The sequence below is a fragment of the Hydra vulgaris genome, chromosome 15, assembly GCF_038396675.1.
Source record: "Hydra vulgaris chromosome 15, alternate assembly HydraT2T_AEP".
Lineage (NCBI taxonomy): Eukaryota > Metazoa > Cnidaria > Hydrozoa > Anthoathecata > Hydridae > Hydra > Hydra vulgaris.
In genome coordinates, this window is record NC_088934.1 from 23,023,066 (window position 1) to 23,046,798 (window position 23,733).

A 23,733-nucleotide genomic window follows, 5' to 3' on the forward strand; every position below is an offset into this window, starting at 1 on the left:
CATGTCGAAAAAAATTATTAATGTTATATTAAATATATATATGTATTTAATTCTTTACAAATGTGTACGAATAACCTTAATTTTAAATATATCCCCCTAGATAATTTAAAACCCACATTGCATACCATGATGGCTGCACTTCGAAACAAATAAACATGCTACATGCAACATGCTATGTTAGTTCTTGCCAGGTTTAGCATAAATGCGTTCATGGGCAAAAAAAAATGATGCAACTATTTACACGTTTATTGGATTTGAAATAAAATAATATGAACCCAAATGATGGAACACTGTTTGATGTAAATAAGGTAAAGTCTCAATTAAGTTGCCAATTTTCAATGTCTTTGATGAGTAGCCAATTTTCAGTGTCTTTGATTTCAATATCAAGAAATAATCTCCATCTTATGTAGATAGTGCCAACCCAAAATTTTTGTTGATTTATGTACTGAAACTTCTACAGATAATATGAAGTTTTTGACGATGTTTCATTCGCAGCTAATTCATTTTTTAATTTTCAATTTTCGTTCTCCGCTCATATCAATAAAAACGAATCTTAAATAGATAAAGGCTCATTAAAAATAGATTTCTAGCTCTTTATGCAAAAAGGTTATAAACACATTGATTAATCTTATTATAAAAACCTTAAAGAGAATATCCTTTCACTTTTAATTGAGCAATAAATATTTATGAAAAATGTTATAACTATATGAAATATAATACAATATTAATGAAAGTTCTATATTCTCAAAAGAAATTATATAATGAAATGTATAATAGTTTCACCAGGGGTAAAGAAAATGTAAAAAAATTCCAATCAGAAATTATGAAATATGTGGTAGAAATTAAACTAGTTTTTGACAATATATATAACATAGAAATAATATACACGACATATATAAGTTACATTTATCAAATGATTTTTAATAGTATCTAATAGTTAACCATATATAAAAAAAAACTAAATATAAATGTATAATAAATAACAGCACATTATTAGTAACACCCTGTGTACTGCCCACTTAATTTATCTAAAAGATAAATAATTTATCTTTTAGATAAAAGTTTTGTCTGAAGTCATTATGGGTGACTAATTACATTAGTCACCCATAATAACTTCAGGAAAAACCTAGTAATAAAGAAAAAATTTTATTTACTTGAGAAGAACTTGTAAAACAAAATAAAAATTTGTTTAGTTGATTCTGCTGTCAGATAATTCAAAAAGGGGTTATAAATTGCTAATTATAATTTAAGTATTGCTTATACTTATAATTCTACTTATAATTATAATTAGTTTCTTATAATTCTATAATAGAGTGTTTATATAAGTTTTTATATTATAGTGGTTTTATAAAACACTTTTTTTTCAGATGTTTCCAAGTGTAAATTACCCGAAAAAAAGATTTAAATTAATAGAAATAAAAAATAAATTGAAATAAAGAATATTATAATTAAAAAATAAATTTTTTTGTTATGATTTAATAATTTCTACTTTTTCTTCTATTTAAATAATTTCTTTCTTTTTGAAGCCTTTACTTTTTGGAGATTTTGAAATCAATGAATATATTATTTATTTTCAACATGCTGAAGTCGAAAAAATTGGTGTCGAGGTAAGTGATTAAGTTTTTTTCAGTATCTATATATTTTTTTGAAATTTTATAAATAAAACTTAAAAGTGTGATTTTTACATTTTTCTTAAATATTTTTATTTTGTTTTAGTTCTTATGTGGAGACTTACATAATTCAACACAGGCATGGGTGAATGAAGGTGATTTGATTTTTTAGTTGACAACTTGAAAATATTTTTGTATTATATTTGCAGTGAACTTGAATAAAATTACAGTGTAATTAATAAATGGGAAAAAAATTTATGGAAACTCACCCCTAATTTTAATGTTTGTTTTGTTTAAAATAAGCTATTAAAATTATATAATTTCTCTTTCATGTTTGACAAGTTACAAGTAGTTTTGCAATATTTGCATTGGTTCTCAAATAGGTTAAACCTTATGATTCCTACATGTAAACCACATAGATTTGCAAATAGGTCCCTAATTGAAAATCAATATAGACTTTTTAAAGTATGGGATTTCCTTGGGACCCACAGGCCTTGTTATGAGGTTTTATTGTGTAAGGAGTTATTTACATCGTTAAAAATTACATTATTAGTGCATTTTAAAGTACCGCGTTGTTAATAAAATTTAATTTTAAACTGCATTTAAAATTAAATTTTATTAATTTAACAAAAACTACCAATAAAACATGAAAAAATTAAATTTCCTATATGTTAATAATTAAATTACGTCACAAAATTGAATTAATAAGAAACAAAAAATTTTATATACATTTGTGGAAGGAATTTTTTTGAGCAAAACACTTATCCCTTATTTAAAATAAAAGCTTTAGTTTTATATTTGCTTTCATGTGTTTTAATCTACAATGAAAAGATTTATATTTTATGTAATGAATTAGTTAAGCAAGAGAAAATTATCTTCTTTATTGAATATTGCAAAACTCATTTACATTCCTTTGAAACTAAATTTAATATTTTACTTATTACTTAATCATTTTACATTTTAAATTAAATTTAAATTTTCAGAATCATTTTGAGTTCAAAGTCTTTTAAAAGAATAAAATAAATAATCAGTTTCTATGACCAAAAAAATTCACAGTTGCAGTTTAATGCTTTTTTTTATGACTTATTGTTTTCTGAAATAATGTCACATAAATGGTATTAAAAATAGAGGTGTATTAAATTAAAAATTTGAATTTCCGTCTGGAACTGGATTTGCCAGAATTGTTAATAATGTTCCAGCCGAAACAAGAATTATGTTTATGTTACTTTTTACCTTAAAGATTAAAGTGAAAGCCTGCATTTCAGCATTGTGGCTATATAATTATAACCTGTAATATATAATATATATTTATAATCTATATATATTACCTAATTCATTAACTTGATTCTTGTTTCGTTTAAATCTAATATATTGTTTTTATTTTTATAATTATATGTATTGAAAGTTTTAACCTGCATTATATTCCTTTTTAAAGTTATTACTTTATTTTCTATTTTTCCATTTAGGTTAAAGTTGAAATATTTACTGTAATAAGCATCCTACATTTTTTAACTATTTAAAATTTAAGTAAAATTTAAAAAGAGACTATTCTCAGAGGCAGGTAACATTTTTGATGAAAAAAGAGCAAGTTCGTTGCCCAAAACTAAAGAGCATCTCTTTTTGCACCATAATATTCCTAAAGTTCCAAAAATCCTTACATAATTAATTATTGCAAATAAAGCTACATTGTGTTCATTTAAAAAATGTATTTTTTACCTAGATTTATCTATGGTTCTTCATTGCCCTGTAGGACAATAATTTTTTTTGATTTAATTTACACAATCTGTGTCACATGTCTTAAAAAATAATGGTTAAAAATAAATTCTGGCATTCCGGCCTGAAGTATTAAAAATATTACCGGTACATTCCTAATTAAAAGATAATTGAAATATTCCCAAATTTTTTTTACCTTAACGTAAAACTGCTGAACCCATGTGCAAATTGCCATTTCCTATGTAAAATATGAATTGCATAACGCTTCTTAACAAGGCCTGGACCCATCTCTCAATGTTGGCTGGGTAATATTTTACTAATACTTTAGGAAGTTATAAAAGGTTACTAAACCCCTTTTTTCAAAAAGATTTGTTATATATATGTATTATGTTTCTATAGTAAAAGGGAAGCTTGATCAAAATATAAATTTAGTTTTTAGTATTTTGTGTTGCCATGTGATATGGCGAGATAAGAATTAAGGAGTGGTTTAAATAAAAATTGTGAGTTTGAAATTTGGGTGGTACATAACATATTTTATTTTTTATTCAGTAATAATTATTATTTTGAACCAAATAATAAATCTTCTATTAGTTGCTTTAAAAATGGTCTGTGCAACATCTAAGTCTGGCAGAAGCAAAAGAGGCAGGATTACTTTGCTAAGTTGCTGAGCAAAAAAATAATGAATAGAATGCAACTAGCCTTATGCATAATTTAGATGATCTGCAAAATCATGGATAAGTAATGAAGTGAAGCAGGAATAGTCATTGAATGGTTTATGAATCCACTAGCACTAGAAAGTGTACTGAATTTAGTAAAGTGTAATTATATGACTGGTTGTGACACTAATTGCTGCTCGTATATAAAATTACCATTAAAGTCTTCAAATCCACGTAATTAAACAAAGTGGGAGAACACTGATGATAGAGTTGATGATTATGACAAATGCAAAGTAGACTTTAGAAGATTGTATTATAAAAAATTATTATATTTATATATTATATACACATATTGTATTTATAAATTATATACAATTATAAATTATATTATATTTATAAATTATATGCACATAATTTAAAACCCTTTTTTAAAGAGATTTAGATTGTAAAATGTTATTACTGCCTAAATTGATTATTAACCAATGAAGTCAATATTTTTACACATTAACTACATCAAAATTTTTACACAATAACAACACATTAATACAAAAAACTTGTTGATACTTTAAAAACAATAATTTGTCTTAAAACCATTAGACTAATAATAACCAATAACCCAATTACATTCGGAAAATTTTTTTTTTTTTTAATAAACATTGAAAATCGATAAATCTAAGTCTATAGATCATTTTCTGTACGTTTTTATTTCTGGTTTTTATATATAAAAAAAACTAATTTATTTTAAAAACAAAAGTATTTTCAGTTATATTAGATTTTCTAATCTAATAAAAGTGATATTTTTGAGAAAATCATGTTTTTTGTAAAAGTAATAACAACTTTTTGTATTGTTATGTGTGAAATAAACTTTTCATCTCTCCTCAAAAGTTTGATTCTTAGCACTAAGACTGTTTTTCACTTTGAAAGTTTTTTTATAACCATTGCAGAATGTCTATATAAAAGCCAATTTTATTCTGTAAACTAAATTCTTTAAAAAACTCTACATTGAGCGCACACATTTAATATTTTTTTATATTATAATATGCAAACCAGATATTTTTACGACAAAATAAACTATGCCAACTCATGAGCTTAAAATTTGTTTTAACAAATAGTTTGTTTTGGAAAGTTAAAATAAAACTAAATAAAATTTGAATACATTAAGGAAAAATAAGTTGTAACAATGCCTAAACTAAAAGCAGTGAAAATATTTGTAAATAATATAATCTTGTAAATAATAATTAAATCTCGTAAATAAAAATTTAAATAAGAACATTTTTTATTAATGTCTGCTATTTAATAAGAATGTTGTTTAACTGTTGGTTTTATTTAAAGTTTAAAGGTTAGAGATAATACTTAACACCAATGTAATTAAATACTATGTTTCCTAATTTAAATTTTCTATAATAAAAATTTTAACATAGCGTACCCATTATGTAGCCTGATAAACAGCATAGGCCAGTTTTCATTGTTTTTTTGTTTTTGTTTTTTTGTCTTTAGGAATTTTAGGCCATGATTAGAGTTTAATATTTAATACAATGCTATCATACAAAAGAATGAGTTATAATATAAAGTACACAATAAAATTATAATAACTGTACACATGGTCGTACTATTGTTAGCATTAAACTATTTGGTTTTAAGTGTCCTTTAGAAAATTTTTGTTTTAACTAACCTTATGTATTAAAACAACAGTTTAAATAAAAATAAGTAATATATGTTAATGTTTCAAATAATTTTGTTTGGACTAGAATTTAAACAAGTTTAATTTCTTTAAAGACCTGTTATCTAAAGAACATGTTATTTTAATGAAGTTATAATTCTTAAATATTAAAAGTGTGTAAAATTCATTATTTCAATTTGATTTTTATTTAACATTTATCTCTGAGTTTTTTTAAAAAGTTTTTATGTACAATAGTTTTCATTAAATTTTTTATTTAGTTGGTTCTATAAAAGATCTGGAATCAGAAAATGATTCTTTTGGTGAATTATCAAACAATTTGCATTCAATTGATCAAATTACTATTTCAGACAAGTATGGATCACAAGAAAACATTGAGTTCCTTTCAGAAAAGTTATTAAAAACAAATGAAGTTAATACAGAAATCAAAAGTTTTGAAAGTTCAGAACCTAGTAAGAATCGATCATCATGGGCTTCATTGTTTAATTCTTCTACTGCAGAAAACAGCTCCAGTGTTATCAATAATGAAAAAATTATTTCTGTGCAAATGGAAACTCATAATGTGGATGTAAAAAATTGTATAACTGTTGTTGGAATGGAAAATGATGCAAGAGCAATAAGACTTGCTAGTAAGTATTATATATATATATTTGTATATATACACATATATACATATATCTATAAATATAGTATTTGTATGTGTGCAAAACATTTATAGTATTTGTCAATTTTTATACACTCTTCCTCTCTCGTTTTATCAAACTTAGTCCTGGTTAAATATTAACCCCAGTTGTTTACTTTTAACATCATTTGTTTTGATTACTGTTGTGATATTTTCATACACAGACTGTTATCATACATTCTCCAACACCTAACTACTTCAAAAACCTAATACGCTACTCTATTAACAAATGATATTCAATGATCCTTTATTTTTCTTTCCACAAATCTTTCTTTTTTCTTTCCAAAAACCTTTCTTTAATTTGCTTTACAACAAGTATTGCACTTGTTCCTTTCCTTGATTAAAGCCAAATTGTGCGTGTTGTTGATAAATACATTCATCAACAATACATACACAATCTCAATTTTTGCTTTTTTTTTTTTTGCTTTTTTTTTTTTTTTTTGCATTCAAGTAATATTAACCATGATATAAACCACATTCTGAGTCTTTCCTATTTTGTTTTTAATCTTTTAATTTTTTTCAGTTATTTGTAATTTTATCATGTATTGTAAAGACCCACTGGACACCCACATACTCTGAAGCCTTTAACATCTCAGCTAATACATTAGAAAGACCGGCAGCCTTGCCCTAACTAAGACTTCTAAAAGAGGAAGAGAAGCAACATTACGACAATATGATAATGGTTGGAGGTTGGCTGCAAGAGCAGGTCCAACTATGTTTACAATGCGTTTTTGTACCTTTTCTAAAAGAGAAAGGGCATCATTAGAAGATCCACCAGATATGGCAAGATATGGCAACAGTATTCCATACAAGGCCGGATTTGAGATTTATAGAGATAGAGAGTAGAATCCGAAGTAAGAAAGTGACGAGCTCGATAAAGAGATGCAACCTTAGCAGATGCTAATTTTGCAACTGATTTGATATATGGTTTCCAAGAAAGATTGGAAGTAAGAGTTAATCCTAGAAGATAAAGAGTAGGTGACTCATTGAGTACATCACTGTTCATAAATATAGGAAGATCTAAATTATTGCGATAACAATTGGCTAAAAAAAATTGAGTTTTATCTGAATTAAAGTTCACCAGCCACTGTGAGCCCCATGCTATAGCAGAAGTGAGATCCTTTTCAAGCTCAAATGCCCCCTCCAAGCAATCAGAGGGTGTTGGTTTCTTATCACGACAAGAATAAATGGTAGTATCATCAGCAAACAATGCCACTCTAGATGTGAGAATATCTGGAAGATTGTTAATGTAAATTAAAAAAGAGTATAGGGCCAAGGATAGAACCTTAAGGAACCCCTAAAGTTACAGAATAAGAAGAAGAGTGTTGTCCATCAAGGACAACTTTTATGCTACGATTAGAAAGGAAGGATTCAATGATCTTAAAGATGTTGCCAGATACACCATAAGAAGAAAGCTTATGGAGAAGACCAGCATGCCAAACTTTATCAAAAGCTTCTAAAATGTCAAGAGCAATGGCCTTAACCTCTCCACTATCATCTAATGCACGATAAAAGCTGTCAGTTATTACTGTTAGCAAATCAGCTGTAGAATGAGAAGATCGAAATCCATATTGATGGTCAGAAAGTAAGTTATTAGGTTCAAGATGAGAAATTAAGTGTTTGTTAATTAAAGATTCAAAAACCTTGCTTATGATAGGAAGAAGACTTATGGGACGGTAGTTAGATGGATCAGATCGCTCTCCAGAATTTTTGAAAATAGGGATAACAGATGCCGCTTTCCAGCAGGTTGGAAAACAAGAATCTGATAAGCACTTGTTGAATAGTTTTGAGAGTATAGACGACAGCTCCGGAGAACACTTCTGCAAGACAATAACAGGTATGTTGTCCGGACCACAAGCTGTAGAAGAGTCTAGGCAGGAAATCACTTTAGATACAGATGCTGGAGTGATATGAATGTCAAGCAATGGATCAACCTGTTTGTTGGCAATATCAGGTAGAACGCAACTAGTGGAATCAAGAGATGATATTGATGAAAAGTTTTTAGGAAACAATTTGGCTTTGTCTTTAGGTGAGGTGACAAAGTCTGAGCCATACAAGAGAGGTGGAATTATAGATTTGCCCTTATTATTGATATTATTAAAGATTCTCCAGAAGTCACGAGAGCCTAATTTTTGAGATGGGATACGAGATTTCATGACCTGAGAATAGCGGGTTTTGGCGTTAGACAAAACCTTTTTACAATTGTTTCTAGCAGTAATAAACAGATGTCTGTTTTTCTGGAGAATTGTTTTGCTGATAAGTATGGAAGTAACGGTTTCAATTGGCAATCGCAGCAGCACAGTGTGATGAAAACCATGGAGGAGAGTGAGGCCTGACCTGGAATCATCCAGAGGGAATAAAAGATTCCATGCCAGCCTGAATCCACGAAGTTACATAAGAAGCACATTTGTCGACAGGAAGACGAAAGATTTCTACCCAAGGGCCATCACAAAGAAAATCACGGAAAGAATCCCAGTCAGCTTTACTGTAGTTGTAAGAGGTTCGATAATAGGGGGATTCAGGTGATGAAGAAGAATGAGATATTAGTTTTAGAGAGATCAAACTGTGATCAGAAGCACCTAAGGGTGAATGTGGAGAAACTGAGCACTGACTAGGATCAGAAACAAGACATAAGTCGAGTAGAGAAGGTAGATGATTCGGGTTGTCAGGAAAGCGAGTTGGAAAGTTGACTATTTGAGTTAGGGATTGAGAAAGGCAAAAGTTGTGGGCTTTAATGCCTGCCGAATCACTGACACTAGAGCCAAGCCATTCTGAGTGGTGAGCATAAAAGTCACTGACAACAACTATATTAGCTGATGGATAAAGAGAGAGGGCTTGGTCAATATGGTCAGAAATAACGTCAAAAAGAGTGCAGTCTTGAAATGAAGGAGAGCGATATAGAACAAAGAGAAAGGCAATAGAGTGAAGTGGTGCTAAGCGAAAGCACATGAAAGAATAGTCTGTGGATTCAAACCTAGTTTCACGACAAATGGGTGAATTCTTATGAATGTAAATGCCGAGGCTAAGCATGTGGCTATTGGAGTCTTTACGAATTAGAGGAAGATAACCATCAACACTAAGATCACAAGATGAGACAGCCGAACTCAAATTAGTCTCACAAAGATCAAGTAGGTCTGGTGAACTTTGCAAGAGATAAGACTCAACAGAAGAAAAGTTACTTCGAAGACCACGAACATTAGTGAATGATAGGTTTATGACTAGGCAACTCATTCTATTATCTCATTAGGAGATAATAGAATGAGTTGCCTAGTCATAAAAACAGAGACACAAGCAAAACCCATGCATTGAGTCAAGAAGATCCAGCATTCAACATCCTAAACTGGAATCAATGTATTAAAAATACATCTGCACCAGCCTAATAAATGAAGAAGGGGTGCAAGGCTGGTCAACAGATAGAATCTGTTTACCCCTTAAGTCTTTGCCTAGGAGGCCTTCTTCAAGACAGTAGCCGGGTGCATTTAATGGCTGCCCAAGATGAGTATTTTTATTGAGACACCATCTCTAGCCTTTACTCAACCAAGAGCCCTAAGGCAGGGGGTGTTTCAAAATCGGAGTTGGCATCTCCTAGCCTTTGCCATAAAAAAAAGGTGTATCCTACAAGGCAGCAGGATATGAAGCAGATTGTACAGGGTTACATGTTACCAGTAGCAGGATAACCTGATCTGACTGTAAACTATTTAACTATTTAATGCCTCCACTATTGAAACTTTAGTCTCGTTTTCAGTTACAAATGTAGCTCTAATTTGATAATCTATATTTGTTTTCACTGTCACAAAGAACAATGGCAGCAAATACCTTTTAGTACAATATGTGGCATCAAGTAGAAGAATTTCTTCTCCATATGTATAATATAATATAAATGTATAAAAATAAGGATGTTAAATATATAATTATTCCTTTATTAGGAATATTTTTTCCTCTATTAATATCAATATTAAACTTCTTTTATCACTCTATTACCTCTGATTTTCCTTATTCCAGGACAAGTTGCCTTGGCAAGGGCTTTTACTACATTTTTGTCAACTTTCTTGTGGCAGCTATTTATCCTAATACAAAATTTTTTAATTTCTTATTCTCAGAATAGGGCATTCCTTTTACAATCTTCAATTAGGCAATATTCTGGAAGTTTTGCGGGGTATCCAATTTTGACACAAAATTTATAGAATTCTTTATGCCAAAACAGGGTCAAAATAAGAATATATCATTGTTATGATATTTTTTAATAAAGCTAGTCATTTCTTGCAATGGTCAAATCAAAGATTTTAATGCAAGATTATTGTTGATAAAGTATGTTTTGAGACTCCTTTATCAGAAATGAAAAACTTGATAGGCATTTTTTAGTTAAATTTTGAACTTTTCTATATTTTACCCGATGATGAGTTGTTCAATGTTTTCGATGTAGGGGTTAATATATTTAGTGAATTCTATCATTCTGGTCACCACTTTGCATCTTTTTCATTTAAACTTTTCATGGATTTTAATAAACACCCTGAAATGAATGAAATTAGGAATTAGAAAGTGATTGGATTACAAAAGTTTGTTTTATTGTATTTCTAAAGTCAAATGATTTTCTGTTAATATCATTTAATTGCAAAAATTCTGATTTATTTTTATTGAATTAATAAAAAGCATACCTTGTGCATTTAAAAGTTTGTTTCTTTATCATTTTACAAAACATTTTGTGCCTATTTAAAAAAAGACCAAACCTGCTCACAATTGATGTTAGTTCAATTTATTAACCTGTTTTTAGAATCTTTAATTAAATTTTAAATAGATGTTTTATTTATATTTATGTATAAAATTTGTGGAAAAAGCCTGACTCTATTTGTGAAGTTTAAATTATTCCAACCAATAAAAAACATGTAGTTTGTAATGTAAGAGTAAATCAAGAGAAAAAAGTATATCAAATTTAAATGGCACAGTAAGGTCTTTATTTCTATACTATTTTTATATACGCAAATGAGTAACAAAAATATATACAATGTGATAACAGTCATCAAATATTTTGGATTGGTTTTTCTTTTTGATGTTCCATATATATGCGTTAGCAAATTCAAAAATTAAAAATGATAAAATAAAGCCTTCACTTTTTTAAGTTTTCAAGCAAGAAAAATATCAAAACAATATTTTTTTTATTTTTTTCATTTTCTAGACTAATATTTAGGGTTTTTTAAGCCCCGGGGTAAAATATGGGTAAAATATATATGGGTAAAATCAGTGTTGTTAAAACATCAAAATACTTTAATTTTACTCTTGTAAAACAATTTGGTAGTAAACATGACTGTTGGTATATAATAATCCTAATAATTTTTTTTGAAATATATCAAATGAATAATAAATTTAAAAAACTTTCACAAGTAATATATTGTATAATAGAAATGAATATTAAAGATATAAAGAGCCTTGACTATGGATAAGTTTTAGTTTATCATTTTAATCTTTTTAGAATCCATATCCAATTTAAAGATAGATTTTTCATGTCATCATTTGCAACTTCGTGGTTTGATCAATAGAGGTAATTGGTGTTACATCAATACAACATTGCAAGCACTTCTTGCTATTTCTCCGATATCTCATTTTTATAAGTCTCTCAAGGCATTTCTAAATACAGATGTAAGCTACACCTCAACCCCTTTAACTGACAGCATGTAAGTATATTTTTTAACTGATAGAATTCTATGTTTTATAAACTAATATCAAGGTTTTTTAATATATTTTATAATATATATTGTTGTTATTATATATTATTATATTATATACTTTTCTTATATGAATTACAGCTTTTTTAAGAATAAAGTGATTAATTTAAAATTGAATAAGAAAAATTTTCTATACTTTTTGCTGTTGTTGCTTAATCAGTTTATGAAATACAATCAGATGTTGTAACTTGTTTCTCCGCGCAGCGGCCTTGTTCGTCAAGGTTTGTGTTTCAGAGATATAGAGTTGAGAGAGGGTTATAACCACAAGTAGCCTCCTCATCTGTAGTGGTCTTCACGGCCTTCGGGAGCTGAACTAACATAAAAAAAGAAAAACTGTATACTTGAATAAGTATTATATTTTATAAGAATGCAGCTCTTCAATATCATACCCATTATATTTAATGTTCAAAGAATCAATTGAATCAGGTAATATACCAGATATGTGGAAAAAGGTAAATGTTATGCCACTTTTCAAAAAAGGAAGAAAATTAAAAGCATCAAACTACAGACCAGTCTTGTTAACTTCAATACCATGTAAAGTATTGGAAAGAATTATAGCTGATTGTATTATGCAATATCTGATAAGAAATAATTTACTTTCAAAAAAACAACATGGTTTTATGAAAAGCAAAAGTTGTACAACAAACCTATTAGAATACCTAGATATTTTAATGGATGCGTTTCATAATGGAACACTGATAGATGTATTGTACACAGACTTGTAAAAAAGCTTTCGATAGTGTTTTGCATAAAAAGTTATTATCCAAGTTATTGACTTACAGTATTTCTGGTAAACTTCTTAATTGGATAGTCTGCTTCTTAGCTAACAGAAAACAACAAGTGGTTTTAGATGAAAGTGTGACAGATTGGGTTGATGTCCTTAGTGGTGTACCACAAGGGTCTGATTTAGGTCCTCTACTTTCTATAGTATTTATAAATGATTTATCAGAAAATTTTATTAATGAATGCAATTCAAGATATTTAAAGGTATTGAAAAGATTGATATTAAACAAAATCAAGAAATGAACTATATTTCCTCATCAGGTCCAGCATCTAGCATTAGAGTAGCAAAACATAGATTGAAACCTGAATTGGTTAGAAATTGTATAAAAAGGCAATATTTTTTCAGCAATAGGATCGTTTATGGATGGATTAGTCTACCAGCAGATGTCGTTCAATCAATTACACTTAACACCTTTAAATCAAACTTGCATTCGGTTGATTTAAAAGCAATAGTGAGCAAGACGAAAATCAAGAAAGCTTATTATTAATGCTTTTTTATTTAAAACTGAACAGTAATTAATATATACCGGCTGTCATAGATATTGCCTGGCGCTTCATCTCATCAGCATTAACTATTACTATAATTTCATTGAAAAACTTATAACTTTATTATAACTTGACAAAATCTAATCTAAGTTAAAGTTTTGTTAAGATTGTGTTTTTAGTAATTTAATTAATTTAGGATTGCTTTTTTTAATGAATTTGAATCCATAAATCCGAAGATTTCATTAAAAAAGCAAAGTGAAGATATAAAAACTGGTGCTTCGTTTGAACCACGATGTATATACAATGTTTTAACCACAATGAAAGCATCTTTATCGGAAAAGGTTTTTATTTTTTTATTTATTTTATGTAAAAAAATTATTTTATAAAATTTTTGATTTTTTTTATAAATTTTGATTCCTTATTGTACTTTAACTTTATTCAGGGTCGTCAGGAAGATGCTGAAGAATTTTTATCATATTTACTAAATGGCATCCATGATGAGCTAGTTGCATTAAACAAACTGCTTTCAAAAAAACCGCAAAATGGTAATCCAGATTTGGATAATGAAAATGATGATAGTTCTTGGTCTCAAGTTGGTACCAAAAAAAAAGACCTTGCCAAAAAGGTTTAAACACTATAAATATGTGTTGTATTAAGTGCTCCACACAAGTTTGTTTTTTGTTAATTATTTATTTACATTGAAAAGTTTCATCGGTTCCTTGTTGCTAGTTTGTTTGTTGTTGTTTTTTTAGTTCATTCTGATAACATTTTTTTTATTTAAAATAAGTTTTCAAGTTATAAATTGCTTGATTAAAAATTATAAAAATTTCAGATTAATTCATCATCAGATAGTACTATAATAAAGCAGATTTTTGGCGGCATGATTCGATCATCAGTTCAGCAAAGCGGAGTAAAGGAGTCAACTACTTTGCAACCTTTCTTCACACTACAACTAGATATTCAAGTATGTATATCAATATATATATATATATATATATATATATATATATATATATATATATATATATATATATATATATATATATATATATATATATATATATATAATATTAGGGTGGTTTTTTCATTATACGGAAATTTTCTTTTTTAATTTTAAATTGCACAACCTCCTATTTGGTGAGTTTTGATAATAAAAAAAGTATATAGGTAAAAAAAAATTTCAAACTGATAATAGGATGTGATCCTCCAAACGCTTACAAAATCCTGCTGTAAATTTTTTGAACGTAACATTTAAAAACAAATAATATAAAGTATTATAATGTTACAACATAAGGGGTGGTTGGATTTCGTTTCATCTAAGATTTTTTAGAAATGATTGTTAAAAAGTCAACGTTTGTATCTTGCAACACAGTTGCAGATGAAGTTATGGTTTTCTGGTTCAAGGCTAATATTCCTACTATAGCAAAGCCTCATGTAGTAGCTAAGTTAAAGAGTATTCACAAGCAGCATATTAAAATGTCTAAGTACTAAAGTAGAAAATATGCTGCTCAACATAACTATGAAGAAAATTTCATTGCTAAGATAACACTTTTTGACATTGCCCATGGTGAATTGGGTTGTCACATCAGACGAGGCCGCAGAAAGATGTCAATGACATCCAAAGATCTAATATATAAACAAGCAGTTGTTGAATATAGAAAATGCAAGCTTCAAGAAAAAAGGCACCAAGAACAACAAAGAAAGTAAATTTTATCTACAGAGCCAATAACGGATTGCATCTAAATTAATTTTTTGATGAAAATTTCGACTATGACATGTAAGTTCAAACACAAAAACCCTTCACTTGTCCAAAACTTTCGCAACATTCTATTTTGAGCAATAGTCAATTATCAATTATGGTATCCAAACATTGTATTCTTGATAATCAACTCTTTAATGCAGCATTAGACCGAACAAAAACAACACCATGACAAACAATGATGATCGTCACACCAGCCCTAGCTGCAGTTGGTTTTGATGTAAATAAATTAACACTTTTTCATACCTCTTTAAGGAAGCATGAACTATATCCAGTAAATCTCTTGCAATAGCAGTAAGAAAAGATTTTCAACCCTTGGTTCCACTAGTTGCTCATTTTGATGGCAAAATATTGCCATATTTTGATAGAACAAGAATGTCTGCCAATTGTTGTATCTGGCCTAGATATTGAAAAATTATTAAGTATCCTTGGGATACCTGCTGGTACTGGTGCTTTGATGAGACAGAAGGTAGTTAAGTTCATTCATAGGTGACCTGGCATTAAGGAGCATCTTTGCATATCTTTGTTTTAACATGACTGCAAGTAATACAGGAAGTCATAATGGGGCAAAAACTCTCATACAAAAATCAATGAATCAAAGAGTTCTGCTTTTAGCCTGCTGCCATCAAATTCTTGAAATCTGAGCAAATGTAGTGTTTGATACATTTGCGCAGATGCATTGATGCGTTTTTTGTATCAAAAGAACCAAACATTGATATGTGTTTCTGGTTTTTTTAGCTCCTTTTACAACAGAAGCGCCAAAAAATGATCTCCTTTTAAAGTTAAATGAGAAATATTGTCATGTTGACAACAAAGTTGCAAATGCTGCAAAAATAAAATGAAACTTCAGTTATGGTATTAAAGCGAAAATCTAGCAGTACTACCATTATTTAGTGATAAAATTTCTGTTAAAGAAAAAATGGAAATTGTAAATGCTTTACAAGTAGAACCAATACCAAGTGACAAGAGATGACTTGTTCTAAACAAGATTTATACTTTTTCTAAACTCTCTATGGCTGATTAAATTACACAAGGTTTAATAAATTTGTTTGACTCTCTTAATCTACCAAAAGAGTTCTTGACAATGTCTCCAGAAACTTAGGCTATTCGCGATGACTGCAAGGCTGCATGTAAGATTCATGCCGTGAAAGTGGTTAATGACTAATGCAGAACGGGCAGTTAAGTTGGCCACTGACTTTAATGAAGTTTAGACAAAAAATGAGAGTCAGCTACAGAGTTCTAAATACTAAAAAAATAAGTTTTTTTAGTATTTAGAATTTTTTTTACTTTAACACCAACACTATTTTATTTTAAAACATTTCAGAAATATGTCATTATAGACAAGTTAGTGTTGCGAACCATATTGACTATTTGAGTCATGTTTATAAGTCTATAATTTCAAAAATGTTGCACTTGTAAGTCTGAAATTTAAATTTAACCTATCTACATAAATATATATATATATATATATATATATATATATATATATATATATATATATATATATATATATATATATATATATATATATATATTCATCTAGCATCTGCAAACTTGCACAGCAGCAGTTAACTTAAACAGTAATGGCTCTGTGGTAGAATGTGACTTTATAAGTAAAAAGTATGAAGTTCAAATCCTACAGTATCCCTGCTAGAGTCATGCTCAACTTGTTTCACAAGCAGTTTGCAGCAACCTTATTTGTAAACATTTTTTCTGCATAAAATGAAAAAGATATTTTAAAATTTATAAATTATAAAACTTCAACATGTAAAAATAATAAATGGTTCAAAAAGATCAAAGTTTTAATTTTGTCTCAATAATTTCATTTAGGTCATATTAATAATAGGTTAATAATTTATTGTAAAATAAGTTATTTGTTTTTTAATTATTTATTGTTATGTTTTAAAACCAAAAGATTTAACAGCAAAAAGTTTTTGAAAACCTAATAGTGATATTTATGGTTATGTATTTATAACTATTATGAATTAATATTTAAATTAATGTCAATGTATGTTTAATAATTATGAATAATTATGTTAATTTACATTAGTGCATTTATATTCAGATGATGAAGTTTATGTTAAAATAAGATTTACAAGGTAATTTTTTTTTTTTTTAAATTTTTTTTTTTTGTAGGGGGATGAAATCTGGTGTTTGGAAAAAGCAATAGAATCATATTTTGTTAAAGAGATTCTTCAAGGGTTTACTTGTTCTAAAACAAATACTGAGGTTTTTTATTACTTGATTTTTTTTTTTACACGCATTTTTTTTTTCTTTATTATTTATCTCAAAGTATATTTACAGATTTATATATATTTTTTGAATATATATTCACTGTCGCACAATTTATCTTTCAAATTTTAAAACTAAATTCTTAAGTAGATTATAATTTTTAGCAACAATTTTTAATTACAACTTTTGTTTAATATAAGTTTTAAATCAATAATCAACAATAATTGAAAATAACTATTTTATTTAAGAAAATAATAACTATCAAGTTTGCTGATCTGGAAGAATGTCTAAACATCAAAAGATTCAAATTACAAAAAAAATATTTTACATGAAGTTGGGAATTGTTATAATTAATTATGTAATAACTGTAGTTGTTTAGTAACCAGAAATTTGCATTAATTACATTAAAACTAAAAAATTAATCATGAAAAGAATTCTTTAGAATTAAGATAATTTTAGTCTGGTCATTTGTTTTTATATTTTAAAAGGTACTTATTTTCATGTCTGCATTTAGAAATTAATTCAGATTTTTTGTTTAGTAAATTTTGTTGGTCCAAATGGGTAATAATTTCAAATTTTTCTGGTAAACACAGTATACATTTTTTGGAAATGTTATTATAGGCAGGCAAAGTTTTTAGAATAGACCAGTTTAATTTAAAATTAATAACTAAAAAGTATAACTAAAAAGTATATTATTAGAAGAAAAACTTATTGCAAAAATAAAAACTATTTAGAAGTTATTTGTTTTTATTTGACATAATTCATACATACACATACAGGTATATATATATATATATATATATATATATATATATATATATATATATATATATATATATATATATATATATATATATATATATAAATTTAGGTAGAAGCATCACGCAAATTATCAATTGAAGAACTTCCTTTAGTTCTTATATTCCATTTAAAATATTTTGTCTATGATAGAACTGGTGGAAGTCAAAAAATTTATAAAGCTATAGATATACCTGTTGATCTTGAAATACCTAAAGGTTGCAATTGTTTATTTTTTATATTTTTATCATAATTCAATTTACTTTATCTTTCTATTTTAAGTTGTTCTTATTACATTGTTTTTATCTGTATAAAATTTTTTTTAGAAATTTAAATAAAATTTTTTTTTCAGTGAGTCAAAAAGTTTTAGTTTTAAATATTCATTTTTAATTTTTTTTATTTATAGATGTGTTATCACCATCATTGAAAGTTTCTTTAAATGAAAGACAATACAGGCTATATGCAGGTAAGGTTTTTAAATATTTTTTTTTTGTTTAAAGTTTTTTATGTTCAAATTCTTAATATCTAAAGGATTTTTTTAAGTTCAATATGTTTTGAACTTGAATTTAAGTTTAAAATATATTGAATTAATTAATCCTATTAAGGCAGAAGAGGTCAATATTAGATTAGATACAAATAAAAATTATTGCAAGTAGCACGATAATAACAAACCTTATAAGTTTTATATAATGCCACAATTTGCTGATTCATTGAAATTTTTATTTTTGCAACTTTTATTTGTTTTGTTTATTAAAAATCATTCAACAGATATACAGCAACTCCACATACCTCTATGTTTTGCTTTATTGAGGATACAATTTTATAACATTGGTGTATAAAAATAATTTTAAATTTATGTTATTATGATAAAAAATTATATGTTCTTTAGGATAAATTTTTATTTATTTTTTACTTTTTATTTTATGAATTATGGCGCGCATGTTTTGAGCTTTATCTGTAAAATGTAAATGAAAAATATGAAAAGTTTAGTTTTTATAATACATTTCAATATTATATTAAAGTTTAGTTTTTATTATAAAAATGTAAATAGCACAAATTTTTGTTTCCTCGATTAAAAAGGCATTAATGCAAATCATGGAATTGCTGTGTTGGCTTTCAAAATTTTTTAACATTTCAAATATGAATTTAAGTAAGCACATTTTAATTTTTTGTACTATTCTTTTTTGTTGTTTTTTTTATTTTTGTTTTTCTGGTTTTCAAAACAGAGGTTGGCTTATTAACAAATGTGCTCATGTATTCATCCCATCGGTGCCAGATGTCTGTAAGACATTTGTATAACAGGCTAGGACAGGTGTGATTGCATGTTGTAACTGACCGCGCTTATATATTTTTTTCTCTACAATTTGAGCATGGCAATTTTGATGTTTGAACAATATATATGCTATAAAAATTGTTACGTTATGAATAACTTTTAATTGTTGAACTTTTCTTAAGTTTTTACTTTACGAGAAGGCTTTAAATAAAATAAAAACTTGATTATAGTAATTGTTTAAAATAAACGCATTTTGTGTAAATTAACAAAAAATGTTATTTAAATATTTTTTATGTAGGCATGTATTTAAACGTTTTAAAACTATTTTTCTATGTCTTTATAAAAATCTTTTGAAAGATAATTTTTAAAGATTTTTTGCAATAAAATAATTTAATTGCTTCAATATTTTTTGTTTCTATTTTTACAAAGAATTATTAAAACTTTGTTTTTCACTTGACTAACTAATCAGAGCATAAAATGATTAAAAATTACTAATTTAAATAGATAACAGTATTTTTTTTAAACATGTTTTTTTTTTGTGCAACTTTTTTGAAAAAATAAACGTTTACACAATTTAAAAGTAATATATATGACACTTTTTAATAATATAAATAAAATTTGTTTATTCATTTAACAATTATTGGAAGTAATTTGTAAAAGTGCTTTGCGTAACTTTAATAAAACAATTCAAAAGATAAGTTTTATGCAATTTAAAATGTAACAAAAAGTATTTAAAAAAAAAAAAGTAAAAGTATAATCAAATTCGTGTGTAAATTTTAATTTACACACAAATTTGTTTTTGTTTTTTTTTATTTGTCTTTTCACCCCTTTCATGTGTTAATATTACATTCTCGATAACTGTTGACATCCAGTCACTGATGTGCTTGCAATATTACGTTTATCGTAATTTTTTGCATTCATTTAATAGATGGCAAAACCAAAAGAATACAATGCATTGAAAGTTTATTATTATTTTTTTTCATTTTTTTTTTTTTTTTTTAGGTTTTTTGCTTTATGTATTATAACGTGTGTGTAATTAATTTGTAGAATTTTTTTAAAATCTTGTTATTCTTAAAAGGTTTTAAAAAACTCGTAAAAGAAAGACAAAGTATTAATAATAATTCATTGAGATAAGCTTTGTCAACAAGAGCACGGACCCGAGATGAAAAGTTAGTACACATTTTTGGAGCATGCTTTACAAGTTCATTCATGATTTGACATACTCTTGATTTTGATTGATCAACATTCTCTGGTTGAAAGGAATCAGCAAACACTTGCATGAAGGAGCTCAATAGGCCAACATTGAGGGACATTGGTGGCGTTATTTTGTTTCAAAACAAATGGAATTTGTTTGTTGTTTAAATACTTAACTACTTTTGAAGAATAATGTGATGAAGCTTTGTCTGGCCAAAAGATGCAAGCTTTATCAGGGCAATGCTTCTCAATGTAGGGGATTAGTCTTTGTTGAAGGCATTCAAATTTGTACATCTGGGCATCAATGGTCATTCCTTGGTTCCAGATAAAGTAATCAGAAACACCATGATCACACAATGCATACCAAACACCTACTTTAAAGGGAAACTTAGTGCGACCTGAGAAGCGAATCTCTTCTGGAGTTGTTGAGGCATCTTTGGCATAAAAAGTTTTATTTGAAAACTTGGCCCCATCATTCTGTGTTATATATGTTTCATCATCCATTATGATGATCGGAAGTCCACCTGCTCCCTTTGTTAAATGCTGCCAATAAAATCGTTCAAGGGCTTTTCTTATTTCACCTTTCTTAGCTGGATGGTAAAATGGTGCTGATTTTCGCTTGTGACAATAAACACCATGTCTGTTCAAAGTATTTAAGACAGTTTTGTGGCAAACATTGTATTTTAGGGCAGCTCTTCTTAAACTTTTGTTGTGTTGTTAAATTCACGTATCAGACCTCCAAGTGCAGCACCAGTGATCTTTCTAGCAGCTCCATTGTTTCTACGACCATCAGTAACACCCACCATCTTCTCTGCTTGTCCAAAAACCTTGTATGCACCAGATTTGCTAAAACCTGCATTTTGCAAAGCCTGTAAGTGATCTTTTTTACTCAAGTGTTCAGTATTTTTCAAGATATTGTTTGCGATTTCACGAGATGCCATATCAAAACTGTGTTATAAAACAAGTAACAATTTAAAAATATTTAACTACATAGAATAAATAGATTTCCAAACTGCAAAAATACTAATTGTAGATGTGCCTATTTTGCCTTCTAAAGGAGCCACTCCTTCAAAATAGAAGGGTCAATCTTTATCAAAAGCATCATAAGATAAATTTAAACTAAAGAAAAAAGCAATTATGGTATGTAAATATAAAAAGGAGTTATGATATCACATATAAATACTGCAAATCTGTTTACCTGTTGCTGTTGTTACTGGTAATGACAGGATTGGTGTTGGAGCTGTGCCAACCTAGAGCACAAAATAGCATTGATGCAGTTAACTGTAAAAACTGGTTTTGTAATGCTACCAGGAAACACAATTATATTTACCTCATATTTGTAGAGTTCAAGTTTCTTCTCATTTGTTGATTAATCAAGTAAATTTTAAATCATGAAAATTTACTAAATTTAAACCATTTTCAAGCATGGTTTAAATTTAGCACTTTATTTGAAAATTATAAACTTCTCAGTCAAGTGATAAAATATTTATTTTTTAATAATATTTTGGTTCTCTGAGAGCATTGCTGTGGCAATTTATTATCAGCTTTTTGGTGGTCTAAAATAAGTTTTTGCGGGTAGTATTTTAAATTGTTTTATTATTCTAGAGGAAATGGTTTTCCATAAGTTCTTGTGTAATATATTGTTTGTTAAAAGGAAAAACCCAAAAATTAAAATATAAGTTATGTAAAAAAAGATTTTTTTTATTCTTAACAAAAAAAAAAAAATTTTAAATATATAACTTTTATAACAATACTTCTTATATCAATAATAAATGGTGATAAATGATAATGATAAATGACCAGCTTTTTTTTAAAAGAAAAAATCTACAAGCCGTTAATTTCCTTGTAAATATTTTGTTAAAAATGATAAAGTTTTTGTTAATAACTCAATAAATAATTTGCTTTAACAAACGTATTTCTAAATTTATTTTCTAAGGTTTATTCAATGTAAGGACACAACTCAGGGGTTATTGTAGAATAATAATTTGAGCAATGATACCCGTGTGCTGGCGCCTGCTGTAAGGATAGTTTACAGAAACATTGCTGAATTAGGCTTATAAATATATGTATTTATTATGTAAAAGTATATTGAATATTTATTGTAAAAATTGTGTTTAAATATGTATTTTCAGTAAAAATATAAAATTTTGATTTTGTTTGATAGTTCTTTAGCCAGTGTAATGCAAAAGCTGCATTTTTAGCAATTACTTTTACACAGCCTTATTTATTAAAGTTTATAGTAGTTTTGTTTGCAAGAAGCACTTCTCGCAACTATTATTTAACGTTTTATAAAATATATTTAATATTTATGTATATTAATATTAATTTTTTTTTTATTAATCTTTATTTTTTTATGTTTTTTGTTTTTAAGTATTTAGTTATTTATTATTATATTTTTTTATTTCGAAAATGTTGTGTTTTGTTTAATGCTTTTTGGTATTTACATATATCAAGCGTTTTTTTATTATAATTTTTTAGTTATTCATCATCATGGTAAACATGCAGCTGGTGGACATTATACTGCTTCAGTGCATCATAGCAGTCCATTTGGTTGGGTAAACTTTGATGATAATATGATAAAAACACTAAATGTTAACCAAGTTTTGCGCAAACAGCAAGGTAGTGTTCCCTACTTGCTATTTTATGAGAGATGTCAAAGGTAATTATGCGAAGAAAGTTTTAAATGAAGAAAATTAGATGGAAGTTATACTTAAAACAAGTTGTTAAAATTTAACTTAATTGCTTGTTATAGACAATCATCAATAGACTATTTTTGTAAATTTATTTTTTCTTCTTTTTTTCTTTTTCTTTTTTTTTTAGGTAGAAAAATAAATGTATGATATTTTTGTCAATTTAGAGATTTTAAATAAAATTATTTTGTAGTTTATATAGGTAATAAAGTATTATGTCTTACTGTTTAAATCTTTCAATATTATCTCAGCAAATAAGCTTCTATGTTAATTTATAAATATTTATTTTGTTAAAAGTTAAATGCCAATAAATTATGAACAAAAGTAATTCTGTAAATAAATCAAAAAGATGCAGAAATCCAACTACTTTCACTACCAGAAAAATGCCTAATCAAGTATATTAAGCTTCATTGATTTCAAAACAACATATATAGATATTGTTTTGATTATTGATGAAAT

General features: G+C 27.2%; 1 protein-coding gene across 1 annotated transcript; it reads left to right on the forward strand.

Moving 5' to 3' along the window:
* The first annotated feature begins 98 nt into the window (after positions 1–98).
* LOC136071993 (ubiquitin carboxyl-terminal hydrolase 10-B-like) lies at positions 99–23,506 on the forward strand. The gene is made up of 12 exons (XM_065819046.1): positions 99–308; positions 1,527–1,607; positions 1,717–1,765; positions 5,918–6,286; positions 11,807–12,008; positions 13,525–13,669; positions 13,771–13,953; positions 14,161–14,292; positions 17,224–17,316; positions 18,191–18,335; positions 18,524–18,583; positions 23,063–23,506. Exons 1-12 carry the CDS (start codon positions 270–272, stop codon positions 23,245–23,247), a joined length of 1,683 nt encoding a protein of 560 aa, XP_065675118.1. The 5' UTR covers positions 99–269; the 3' UTR covers positions 23,248–23,506.
* Positions 23,507–23,733: the final 227 nt, after the last annotated feature.